The following is a 13650-nucleotide window of genomic DNA, read 5'->3' on the forward strand; positions in this document are numbered from 1 at the left end:
CGAGATCTGATATTTAGGTTAACCGTCACTGGAAAGAAGAGGGGATTGGAATTCGGATTCGAGAGGTGCGCCTTGCTTTATTGAGCTATGACAGCCATTGTTGTCGTCCACGTTTGTCTGGATGGCAAGTATAGAAGGGCAGCGGGTAAATGCAGTGAGGTTTTCCTTTGTAATATCGTTTCCTTTGTAAAAACAAAACCCCTCTCAGTCGAGCAAACCGTCAGCACTGGCGGAGCAGGTGTGGATGAGACAATCATGATGATGCATACCATCTGGCACACCAGAGGAATTTAAATCTTGCAACAATCCCGTTGAAGCATTAGAAAACAGCAACTGCCTCCACACTGTTAACGTTGAATTATTGAAGCGATCAAGTCATTCAGGCTCCAACCACGGACCGCAGCGGAGATATAGATCGATTTACTAATGAGCAACTCGCAAGGAAATTATCAGGTCAAAATTCTGTTTAAAATCAGTTTAGTAACCATGGCGCAGATCATTTCGTTGACCGGATAATCTATTTGGAATTTAGATTAAACATTTGGGCAAACCAGAGTTAATCAGTAAAGATTCGTGCTGTTCCTGTGTTTTTAAGATGTTTATACCCACAATAGGATGTTTTGAGCACTCTCAGAGGCCTGGTTTTCGGTACAAGTCAATCCTATTTTGAAAGGAGGATATTCAACAGAACTTTAAAGTGCAGCTTGTGTTTAGACTTTTCACACAGAAGGTAATTGTTAAGTAACTACGCTGTTACTATGGTTGGGGTGGGGTGGGTGATTTAACCTGGCTTTGGAAGCACTGTCGGAATATTTCACAGGTTTACTCTTTCTAGCGAAATTTCAAAATCTCTCTGGAATAATGCAGTAAATCAGAAAAATTATCAGAGGATAATTTTGGCTCTCTGTCTACCACGTGGCGCAAAGACCGGTAGAATTATCTCCCTATACTTTTGTTAGGTAAGGGTCGAAATTAATTCTACAGGATGCTTCATATGTGGGTATCGTAACATACTTTATATGTTAATGCCAGTTCCTCTTTCTGTTTTTCTTTCAACTGCATTACCTCTTCTGCTAAAACAGGGGGACGAGTAGTTTGGTCCGAGCGCGTTAAGTGTTCCTGTCATAATATGACAGACTGTAATTACCACGCTGTAATACCTTAAGTTTGACAGATGCAAATTTAATATTCAAAATAAACAAAGTAGATGTGACCAATTCCTTCCAAATAATACTTGAACACTGCCGAAAACCATGCACCGCTAGATTCTTATTCAACAGGGTTCCATGCCCTCAAGTTCATTATCATCCAATCGTCATATTTGTATTCTTACAAAGAACAAAGAACAAAGAACAGTACAGCACTGGAACAGGCCATTCGGCCCTCGAAGCCTGCGCCGATCTTGATGCCTGCCTAAACTAAAACCTTCTGCACTTCCGGGGTCCGTATCCCTCTATTCCCAACCTATTCATATATTTGTCTAGATGCCTCTTAAACGTCTCTATGGTACCTGCTTCCACCACCTCCCCCGGTAACAAGTTCCAGGCACTCACCACCCTCTGTGTAAAGAACTTGCCTCGCACATCCCCTCTAAACTTTGCCCCTCGCACCTTAAACCTATGTCCCCTAGTAACTGACTCCTCCACCATGGGAAAAAGCTTCTGACTATCCACTCTGTCCATGCCGCTTATAACTTTATAAACCTCCAGCATGTCGCCCCTCCACCTCCGTCGTTCCAGTGAAAACAATCCGAGTTTATCAAACCTCTCCTCATAGCTAATGCCCTCCAGACCAGGCAACATCCTGGTAAACCTCTCTGTACCCTCTCCAAAGCCTCCACGTCCTTCTGGTAGTGTGGCGACCAGAATTGCACGCAATATTCTAAGTACGTTCCTTTAGACAGGAAATTTGTTCTATGGAGCTCTCTAAGCAGTTAAAATTTAATTTAAAACTACAACGTTTGGAATACAGAAACCAATCGATCGCTTTTGGAGATATTACAAGGTTATCTGCCAAATTCACTTAGTTCAATTGCGTTTCTGGATTGCTTGCGCCGTACTTCTAAAGTCCCATCATTTGTAAGAATATAATTTTCCCTTTGTACAAAGCGAAAAAAAGTTGCTGAACTATCGTTATAAACTAATGAGAGTTCATTACAAGTATTTATCAATGAGATTTATTAGTTAGATACCTGGCTAGCTAGATAAATAGAGCGGTAGATGAACCTCAAACCGACAGGTAGACAGAGCGACGCAGGATAGACGGAGAAATAGAATGATAGAAAGTGTAAACAATTTTATAACTTTACATTCGCTATAATGTTCCATTTAAGTACTAATTTTAAGGGATATCAATGTTTTTAGATTGATTTCTTGTACGAACTAATCCGTACTAAAGCGCCACCTCCAGTATATTAGTTGTTTTCTCCAGCAATGGACAATTGACGACACCACATAATGTACAATCTAAAACTAAATTGGAAGTGATTTTAAGAACCTGGTGTCTGATTTGTAGTTACTTCTTATGCGCGAAGAACAGTTCGATCTTTTCTTTTCACATCCTGTCTAAATATCTGGGTAAGGAATTATAACACGCTTTGTTACTGGAAGGCTGTTTCTATTGGGGTTCTGCAGGGCTCAGTATCAGGTGCCTTACTTCTTTGATATATATCTACAATTTGAACTTGAATATAGGGGGTAGATTAAGAATTTTGCAGACGATATAAAAAATGGCCATGTGATTAATAATGAAGAAGAAAGCTGTAGACTACAGGAAGATATCAATGGACTAGTCAGGCAGAACAGTGGCAAATGGAATTCAATCTGGAGAAATGTGAGGTTATGCATGTTGGAATTGCTAACAAGGCAATTGAATATACAATAAATGGTAGGATTCTGCGAAGTGTAGAGGAGCAGAGGAACCTTGGAGTGCATGTCCACAGATCCCTGAAGGTGGCTGGACTGGTAAATAAGGTGGTCAAGAAGGCATACGGGATATTTGCCTTTATTAGCCCAGGCATAGAATATAAGAGGTTGGAGACTATGCTGGAACTGTATAAAACACTAGTTAGTACACAACCGAAGTACTGCTATAGTTTTGGTCACTACACGACAGGAAAATGTGAATGCACCAAAGAGAGGAGATTTACGAGGATGCTGCCTCGATTGGAGAATTTTATTTATGAGGAAAGATTGGATCGGATAGGGCTGTTTTCGTTGGAACAGAGGAGGCTGAGGGGAGACCTAATCGAAGTGTATAAAATAATGGGAGGTCTAGATAGAGTGGATAGGAGAGCCCTGATCCCCTTGGTTGAGGGGTCCATATCTAGGGGGCATTGATTTAGGGCAACAGATAGGAGGTTTAGAGCGGATTCGAGGAGAAACTTTTTCATCCAGAGGGTTTTGGGGTTCTGAAACTCACTGCCTGAAAGGACGGTACAGGCACAAACTCGCATAAGATTTTAAGAAGTACTTGGATATGCACTAGAAGTGACGTAAGCTACAAGGCTACAGATCAAGAGCTGGAAAGCGAGATTCGGCTGAATGAGTACTTGCCGGCCAACGCGGACACGATGGGCCAAATGGTCCCCTTCCGTGTTGTAAATTTCTATGTTGCAGTATAGAAGGAGGCGTTCTGCCCATCGTCTTTTTGCAGTCACTTTGTAAGAGAGGTGCAAATCTTATCCTACTGCCAGTTTTCTCTCCCACAGCCCTGTATATATCTGTGATTCAAATATGTATCCAATGTTCCTTCATAAGATGTTATTGCTGTTGCTTCAGCTACTTCTGGGGACAAAGCAATTGATGCTCCAAAAACGTGTTGTGTGAAGAACTTTGCTCACCTCACTCTCTTAATGACAATTTTAAATGACTGAATCCTTCGCACTGACTCTGCAACCAGAGAAAATAGTATACTTCCTTTCCAGAATCTTTTGTTTTAAAAATCCCTATTAAATTCCCTCAGCCTTCTCTATCCCATTAGATAGAACCCCGCTTTCTCAAGCCTCTCCATATCATTATAATTTCTCCTTCATAGCATCGTGCTGGTAAGCCTAAGCTGCGGGTTCTCTCTGTATTCAATTTCTATAAGGAGATATTATAACTGTGGCCTGGTCAATGTTTTGCATAAATGTATGGGTAATTGTTTAACCTTGTGCTCTATGCCCCTCCTTATAAACTTGGAAATGCTGTTAGTTTTTTTTTTTTCCTGACTTTAGCTCCTAGCACTAGAACTTTCAGGTAATTGTACATTTCAATTCGAGTTGTCGATGATCATCCACATCATGGGCGTCTTTCCACTGAGTATATGCTCCCATTCCTCAGGTTCATTTTGTTCCGTGATTTTGTTTTTGCTTTTTGGGTGTTTTCTTTTGTTTCTTAATCCTTTTACTTTGCGTCTGGACTACTGCTATCATACCATTCACACCTCATCGAGACACATCTTTTTGCTTCTTTACTTGTCCCTTTTCTTATTCTTTCATGGTATGTGAGCATCACTGGCAAGGCCAGCATTTATTGCCCGTCCCTATTTGACCTTGAGAAAGTGCCAGTGAGTTCCCTGCTTGAACCGCTGCAGTCCGTCTGGTGTAGGTACACCCACAATGCTATTAGGAAGGGAGTTCCAGGTTTTTGACCCATTGACGGTGAAGGAACGGACAGTTCCAAGTCATGATGGTGTGTGGCTTGGAGGGGAACCTGCAGGTGGTGGTGTTCCCATACATCTGCAGCCCTTGTTCTTCTAGGTGGTAGAGGTTACGGGTTTGGAAGGTGCTGTCGAAGAACTCTTGGCACGGTGCTGCAGTGCATCTTGTAGATGGTGCACACTGCTGCCACTGTGTGTCAGTGGTGCAGGCAGTGAATGTTTGTGGATGGGGTGCCAATCAAGTGAGCTGCTTTGTCCTAGATGGTGTCGTGCTTCTTGAGTGTTGTTGGAGCTGCACTCATCCAGACAAGTGGAGATATTCCTGACTTGTGCCTTGTGGACAGACTTTGGGAGTCAGGAAGTGAGTTACTCGCCACAGAATTCCCAACCTCTGACCTGCTCCTGTAGCTATAGTATTTATGTGGCTGGTCCTGTTAAGTTTCTTGTCAATGGTAACCCCGAGAATGTTGATACTGGGGGATTCAGCGATCATAATGTAAGTTTTCAGGTAGATGTTACCGAAATAGAGGTGATACTTGCAGTAATACCGTTGAATATCAAGGAAAGATAGTTAGATTCTCTCTTGTTGGAGATGGTCATTGCCTGGCACTTATGTGGGGCGAATGCTACTTACCACTTATCAGCCCAAGCCTGAATGTTGCCCAGATTTTGTTGCATGTGGACACGGACTGTTTCAGTATCTGCGGAGTCACTGAACACTCTATTTGGCGTTGTACCATGAATCCTTTTGTCATTAATCTCTCCTGTCCTCCACCCTATCACAGGCCTTCACTTTTTCCCTCCCACCCTCCCCATTTTCACTTGCTCACAACCTTTTACATTGCTAACTTTTCTCAATTCTAATGAAATGTCACAAACCTGAAATGTTAGCTTTGTTTCTTTTTCCACAGATGCTGCCTGACCAGATGAGTAGTTCAGGCAATTTTCTGTTTTTATTTCAGATTTCCAGCATCCACAGTATTTTGCCTTTGTTCCTATTCCTTTTTTTTCCCCTTCAAAAATAGTTTTCCTCATGCATCCACATCGTTACGCCTTCCACTTGGTTGCCCCTTCTGACAAGCTATCTGTGACCTCCTTTACATTACTCCACACTGTTATGTCATCAGCAAATTTCGAGATTTTGAGTAACACGTACATTTTTGATGTTTACTTACTTTTAGCTGGATTTATGATTGATTTATTGCAACAACGGATACTAGACTACCTGGGCTACATGGCTTATCTAGATTTCCTAGCATCAACGAAAGTGTTAAATTAGCAACTCTCAACCAAAAGGTACTATTTAGATATTTCACATGGATTTAGAAATATGACAGGAACTTCTGCCGTCTTCTCTTTGACTAATTACTAAATCCCAGGGACCCATGTTCGCTGTTCTAATACACTCCCATCACCATGTCCCCCACATGCACCACCACCACCAAATCAATTCCTTTTCTATAGCTAGTTCTGGGCAATTTCTCCATATCGTCCTCGAGTACATTTCTGTTCTTGTTTCCACCACTGATGCCGTTCAGTAAAGAGAACCTATCACGTCCACCAGGTCTGGTCTACATCTGATTGCAATTCCACAAAAGAGTCGTTTTCTCTTCGTGCTCTCTGATATGCAGTATCGGGGCCATTGTGTTGTAGAGCAGATATAACAGAACAATGAAGACAAACATGAAATAACCCATCGGCAATGCACCACACATTGGATCAGAATAGCATTCAGCTATCCCAGTCCATGCAATCTCCTAAAATCTTCTTCATCAATATTACAGAACTCGTGACATTGACGGACTCTCACAAGCATGTCCTTCAGCCAACATCCCTGGGTATGTTCCGATTAACAGAGCTGGGGTCACAATAGTATCAATTTGTGTGGTGGTGGCCTGGGATACTTCGGGGTTGACTCTGGACCCCACAAGAGGTTTCATGGTTTCAGGCGAAGCAAGGGCACCTGCTGATTACCACAGACCACCTTTAAATTGGCAACTAGCTACTCCTTCACATGGGAAACAATTTTTCAGAAGCACTGTGGAAAACAAGAGCACAGAATGAACTAGGTTGGGACTTTAGTATCCACTAGCAACAGTGGTTCAGTAGTTATACACTATTTCAGCTAACCATGTGTGGAAGGGCACAGCTACCAGATTGGGCCTCGCCCTCCTTGTCTCGTTTTCTGTAAATTAAATGTGCAATATGGGGCCTTCAAGGGATATAGCTCGGACACAAACTGAACACATTCCAATAAGGGGGAAGGGAGGATATCCAAAGCTATAGTTGCCTGGATGACCAAAGATATTGAGATTAAAATAAAACAGAATAAGGAAGCCTATGATAAATGTTCATAATATAGAGAGTCAAACAAAATACCGAAAATGCGAGGAGAACAGTAAGAGGACAAAGAGTGTGCATGAAAGTAGATGGGCAGATAAAATAAAAGGGAGTACTAAATCTTATAGAAAGAATCAATTAGTAAAATGATATTCAATGGGAGGATTGGGTCAATTAGGGACCAATAGGAGATATTCCTGTGGAGGCAGTGGGTTTCGCTGAGGTCCTCAATGACTACTTTGCATATGTCTTCACAAAAGAGAGGTTGATGCCTATGTCACACTAAAGCGGAGGGATGTGCAATAATTGGCAGAATAAAACAGATAAAGAGGACGTACTTCAAAGGTGAGCAGTGCTAAAGCAGAAAAATCACCTGGCCCGGATGGGATGTATTCAAGGCTCTGAGATTGTTGGATTTATAAATGGAGACATATAGAACAAAAGAACGGAAGTTACACAAAAGCTTTACAAATTGCTGCTTAGGCCTACATTAGAGTATTGCATCAAATTCTGCGCACCACACTTTCGGAAGGACGACACGGACTTGTAGAGGGTGCAGAGGAGATTTCCCTGAACGCTGCCAATGCATTTTGTATGGATTCATGGGATGTGGGTGGTGCTGGCGAGGCCAGCATTTATTGCCCAACCCTAAATGCCCTTGAGAAGGTGGTGGTGAGCTGCCTTCTTGAACCGCTGCAGTCCATTGGAGGTAGGTACACCCACAGTGCTGTTAGGAAGGGATTTCCAGGATTTTGACCCAGCGACAGTGAAGTAACGGCGATATAGTTCCAAGTAAGGATGGTGTGTGACTTGGAGGGTAACTTGCAGGTGGTGGTGTCCCCATGCATTTGTTGGTCTTGTCTTTCTAATTTGTAGAGGTCGCGGGTTTGGAAGGTGTTGTCTAAGGAGCCTTGGTGCATTGCTGCTGTGCATCTTGTAGATGGTACACACTGCTGCCACTGTGCGTCTGTGGTGCAGGGAGTGAATGATTGTAGATGGGGTGCCAATCAAGCGGGCTGCTTTGTCCTGGATGATTTCGAGCTTCTTGAGTGTTGTTGGAGCTGCACCCATCCAGGCAAGTAGAGAGTATTCCATCACAATCCTGACCTATGCCTTGTAGATGCTGGACAGGCTTTGGGCAGTCAGGGGGTGAGTTACTCACCGCAGGATTCCTAACCTCTGACCTGCTCTTGTAGCCACCGTATTTATATGGCTACTCCAGTTCAGTTTCTGGTCAATGGTAGCCCCTATGCATTTGATAGTGGGGGATTCAGCGATGGTAATGCCATTGAATGTCAAGGGGAGATAGTTAGATTCTCTCTTGTTGGAGATGGTCATTGCCTGACACTTGTGTCGCACGAATGTTACTTGTTACTTCACAGCCCAAGCCTGGCAATTGTCCAGGTCTTGCTGCATTTCTACACGGATTGCTTCAGTATCTGAGGAGTCACAAATGGTGCTGAACATTGTGCAATCATCAGCGAACATCCCCACTTCTGACCTTATGATTGAAGGAAGATCATTGATGAAGCAGCTGAAGATCGTTGGGCCTAGGACACTACTCTGAGGAACTCCTGCATTATTGTCCTGGAGCTCAGATGATTGACCTCCAACAACCACAACCATCTTCCTTTGCACTAGCTATGACTCCAATCAGTGGAGGGTTTTCCCCCTGATTCCCATTGACTTCAGTTTTGCTGGGGCGCATTGATGCCATATTCAGTCAAATTCTGCCGTGATGTCAAGGGCAGTCACTCTCGCTTCATTTACTATTGAACTACCTGTAATGTGGGGACGTAGGACCATAAGAAATAGGAAATAGGAGCAGGAGTAGGCCATTCGGCCCCTCTATTCTACTCCACCATTCAACTAGATCACTCTACCCATATCCCTTTATATCTTTAATAGCTAGAAATCTATTGATCTCTGTCTTAAATATACTCAATGACTGAGCCTCCAAGGCCCTCTGGAGTTGAGAATTCCAAAGATTCACTGCCCTCTGAGCGAAGAACTTCCTCCTCATCTCAGTCCTAAATGTCCAACCTCTTATTTTGAGACTGTGTCCCCTGGTTCTCGAACCCACCACCTCCCCCCTCCCACTCCACCCCTCCCCCAGCCAGGGGGGCCCTGTAAGAATTTTGTATGCTTCAATGAGATCACCTCTCATTCTTCTAAACTCGAGAGAATATAGGCCCAGTCTCCGCAATCTCTCCTCATCGGACACTCCTACCATCCCAGGGATCAGTCTGGTGAACCTTCGTTGCAATCCCACTATGGCAAGTCTATCCTTCCTTAGATAATGAGACCAAAACCATACACAATACTCCAAGTGCAGTCTCATCAAGGCTCTATACAATTCAGCAAGACTTCTTTATTCCTGAACTCAAATCCTCTTACAATAAAGGCCAACATATCATTTGCCTTCCTAATTACTGGCTGCACCTGCATGTTAGCTTTCAGTGACTTATGAACAAGGACACCCAGGTCCCTTTGGAGTTCAACACTTCCCAATCTTTCACCATTTAAGAAATACTATGCATTTCTGTTTTTCTACCAAAGTGGTTGACTTCATATTTTCCACATTTTTTTCCTTTTGCCATGCTCTTGCCATTCACTTAGCCTGTCCAAATTCCCTTGAATCCTCTTTGCATCTTCCTCACAACTCACATTCCCACTTAGTTTTGTATCATCAGCAAACTTGGAAATATTGCATTTAGTCCCCATATCCAAATCATTGATATAGATTTTGAATAGCTGGGGCCGAAGCACTGATCCATGCTATACCTTGCTAGTCACAGCGTTCCACCCTGAGAATGACCCATTGTTTCCTATTCCCTCTTTTTTGCCTGTTAACCAATTCTCTATCCATGCCAGCATATTATCCCTCATCCCATGTGTTCTAATTTTGCTTACTAACCTCCTGTGTGGGACCTTATCGAAAGCCTTCTGAAAATCCAAAAACATGCCACCCACTGGTTCTGCCTTATAAATTCTGCTATTTACATCTCAATAAACTCCTTCTCATAAATCCACGTTGACACTTCCCAATCTTACCATTATTTTCTCAGTGTCCAGTTATCAAAACCTTTATAATAGATTCTAGCATTTCCCCTCCTACTGACGTCAGGCTAACATGTCTGTAGTTCCCTGTTTGCTCTCTCCCTCCTTTCTTAAATAGTGGGGTTGCATTTTCTACCTTCCAATCTGCACGAACCCTCCCCCCCGCCCCCCCCCCCCCCCACCACCACCACTACCACCACCACCCACCCCCCACTGCCCCCCATACCAGAATCTGTAGAATTTTGCAAAATGCCCACCAGTGCATCCACCTCTCCAGCCACCTCTTTCAACACTCTGGCATGTAGATCATCAGGCCCAGGGGATTTATCACGTTCAATCCCATTAATTTGTCCAATAATACTTTTTTACGAATACTAATTTATTTCAGTTCCTCATTCTCACTCGTCCCTTAATTCTCTGGTATTCCTGGGAGGTTTGTTGTATCTTCCTCCATGAAGACAGACGCAAAGTATTTCTTTAGCTTCTCTGCCATTTCCTTATTCCCCATTATAAAATACCCTGTCTCTACCTGTAGTGGGCCCACATTTGTCTTTGCTAATCGTTTCCTTTTTACATACCTGTAGAAGCTTTTACATTCCATTTTTATGTTTCTCACTAGTTTACTTTCATGTTCTATTTTCTCTTTCTTTATCACTTTTTTGGTCCTCCTTTGCTTCAATCTAAAATGCTCCGAATCGTCAGACTTACTTTTTTGGCAATTTTATAAGCCTCTTCCTTTGAAGTAATGCATCTCTTGTTAGCCGTGCTTGGGTTACCTTTCCTGTTGTTTTTTTGTGTCTCAAGGGAATGTAAATTTGTTGTAAACCATGTATTAATTCTTCAAATGCTAGCCATTGCCTGTCTATCCTCATACCTTTGTTTAGATTTAAGGCCCTAGTTTCAGATTGAGCTACATCACTTTCAAACTTAATGCAAAATTCTATCAGACTTCAGAGTTTACAAACTTCAGTTATATGGAGAGGGTTGAGAAGCAAGGACTGTTCTTCTTAGAGCAGAGACTGTTAAGGGAGATTTAATAGATGTGTTGAAAATTGTAAGTGGTTTTGAGAGAATAAATATGGGGAAATTATTTCCACTGGCAGAAGGCCCGTAACCAGAGAACACAAATATAAAATGATTGGCAAAGGAACCAATGTGGAAATGAAGAAATTCATTTTTATGCCGTCAGTTATTAAGATCTGGAATGCGCTGCCTGAAAGGGTGGTGGATGAAGGTTTAAAAGTAGCATTCATAAGGGATTAAATATATAGGCACGATTGGTCGTGAGGCCTGTTTCTGTGCTGTATAGATTCTCTAGTTACTTGAATGTAATTTTGCTACTCTTAGGTGCAATGACGTTTGAGGTTACAGAGTGCGCGTGAATCAGCTGGCATTGGCAGTTAAGCTAAAGAGTTCAGTAGCTCCTTTCAAGAATAGGGTCACGTAGTGCATACATCAGCCAGTACACAGCTATTCGGACTGTGTATGTTTATTTAGATCAGGTGATGATTGCACCTAGGCGTAAACAACACACCAAGAAACGGGTCTTGATCTGCAATGCAGTTGTATAAATTAATGCAATCCAGCTTGCCTGATAACAACCACATAACAGGAAAACAACAACATGAATGTTTTTTTGCAATCGTTTCTAGTGTAATAATCCAACATGATCTCTGCTGACTACAGCCTCGTCGCAGCACACGTGTTGTTTTAATTTTATTTACTGCTGCAGGATAAAAAGGACGAACAATGGCTTTAATATTCTTTATCGTCCTTCTTCCTTTTATGTATGTAAAACCCTGCGATATATTGTATTTAGTTTGGCATTCCGTTTAAAACCAATCTAATTTGGTGCACTTTCATATGTGATGACAAAAACTGTAGTATGTTCATAGCCTCGTTTGCATTTGTAAATGCAAGGATGTATATTTTACAGATGTGAGCGGGTTAATAGCCAAACCCCAGACCACTTTGAATTATAGCCACCTCTAAGATTGCAGAGCAGAGCACTTCATCATAAATGATGAAGTGCTGAATGCGCAATATTCCCTTTACTACAAGAGGATTGGAAGTCTGGGGGAATTTCCATGGAGTTCATACCCGCTGCTAAGCAGGTTTGCTTATCAGAATGTCCAGTATTTTGCTTCAGCTCTCAGAAATTAGAACTGGAACTCATATTTATCTCGCCACTTTACTACTTCCGTTCTTGGGCAGGCTCGTTAATTTCGTTAACGCTTCACATCCTGTCAGATGCGGGCCTCTCAATCAACAATGTTCTACAAACCTACGTTGCATGAGGACCAGCAAACCGCGGTTCATGCTGTACCAATTCGTGTCGAAAGCTCAACACTGTCCCACGCTAAAGGCTGATCTTATCTCACGCTGCAATTCAGACTAACGAAATTTGTTTTCCTGTTTCAAACCAGTCTGTACCAATGGCGATAGAACGGTGGACAACAACCTCTGTTTTCCTTCTGATTTCAATCTTTCTAGCGGGTAAGTGAATTGTCCCAATTTTATTGTTTAAATATTATAAGAAAACCATGATCATTAATCAGACTAAATGAATGATTGCAAGTATTTTTTTTTAAATACTAGAGATGCATGGCTTAACAAGTTCCTATATTGTCTATAGCGGTGGCATAAATCAATACCAGTTGCAACATTAGTTTTAATGTTTTTGTAATTATCCCCAAATGAGTACATTTTGTAATGCTTTTAGGCACGAAAGTGATTAATTCACCATAGACGCATCTTCTTAACGGCATTTCACTTGTTGTTCCTGCTTTTCCCCAAATGCCTGCTTTGCTTCGTTACCGATATGGAACTAGAGTAAACAATTGCTAGGCATGTTTGTTAGCAGGTTTGTTATTTCTGGAAATGAAGGAGTGCATCCAACGTAGTAACAGCAGGAGGAGACTGCCGGTTCATTTAGCCCAGCTAGCCATAATATTCCCTTAGTGCGTTTCTGATATTCCTGAATCTTAATTGTTGACAAGAAATTTATAGGTCTTCTTGAAACCTATTAAGTTTTCTTGTTCCACCACCTCTACGACTAACCAGTTCCACGTCTTTAGCACTCATAATAAATAACGTCCTCCCTCATTTCCTATTTTCTTCTGCTATTTTTAATTTGTAAATATGCTAAAATCCTGTAACTGACAGACAAGCTTACTTGGGTTCGATTTGTCCAATTCTTTTATAATTTTAAATAGTTCCATCAGATCTTGTTCAGATATTCTTATCAAAAAATCCTAATATCATCAATCTTTTTTCCAGAAATTTGAAAAAAAAATACAAAAACAGTTCAAATTTTACATTTCTGAAAGTGCAATAGAGATCAGATTCCTTCGATACAGAGTGTCTCACAATTCTTGCCATTCCATTTTATATGCAAAGTACATTTGCATTACACAGCATAAACATTTTGGTGCATACAGCACTTTGGGTTTTACATAGGTTCCAGCCCCTCAGTATATTATGGCGGGAGAGCCTTACACAGTGGCCTTTCCCCATTGAGCCTTAGCGGCAGTTGCCCAAGCTTTAGTGCATCCCTCAGCACGTAATCTTGGACCTTGGAATGTGCCAGTCTGTAGCACTCGGTCGTGG

At 42.0% G+C, this 13650-nt stretch overlaps 1 protein-coding gene across 2 annotated transcripts in view; it reads left to right on the plus strand.

Annotated features, from left to right (window-relative positions):
• Positions 1-218: 218 nt before the first annotated feature.
• The window catches only part of LOC137346156 (natural cytotoxicity triggering receptor 3-like), a 29068-nt gene continuing 15636 nt past the window's right edge, over positions 219-13650 (plus strand). The window contains exons 1-2 of one of the 2 annotated variants that reach the window (XM_068009500.1): positions 219-453; positions 12468-12537. In XM_068009500.1, coding sequence (XP_067865601.1) covers positions 427-453; positions 12468-12537 — 97 coding nt within the window. In that variant the 5' untranslated portion in view covers positions 219-426. Of the gene's footprint in view, positions 454-521; positions 731-12467; positions 12538-13650 lie in introns of those variants that run through there. The other variant, XM_068009502.1, reaches the window with a different exon arrangement.

This window comes from Heterodontus francisci, chromosome 29 (assembly GCF_036365525.1).
Source record: "Heterodontus francisci isolate sHetFra1 chromosome 29, sHetFra1.hap1, whole genome shotgun sequence".
NCBI lineage: Eukaryota > Metazoa > Chordata > Chondrichthyes > Heterodontiformes > Heterodontidae > Heterodontus > Heterodontus francisci.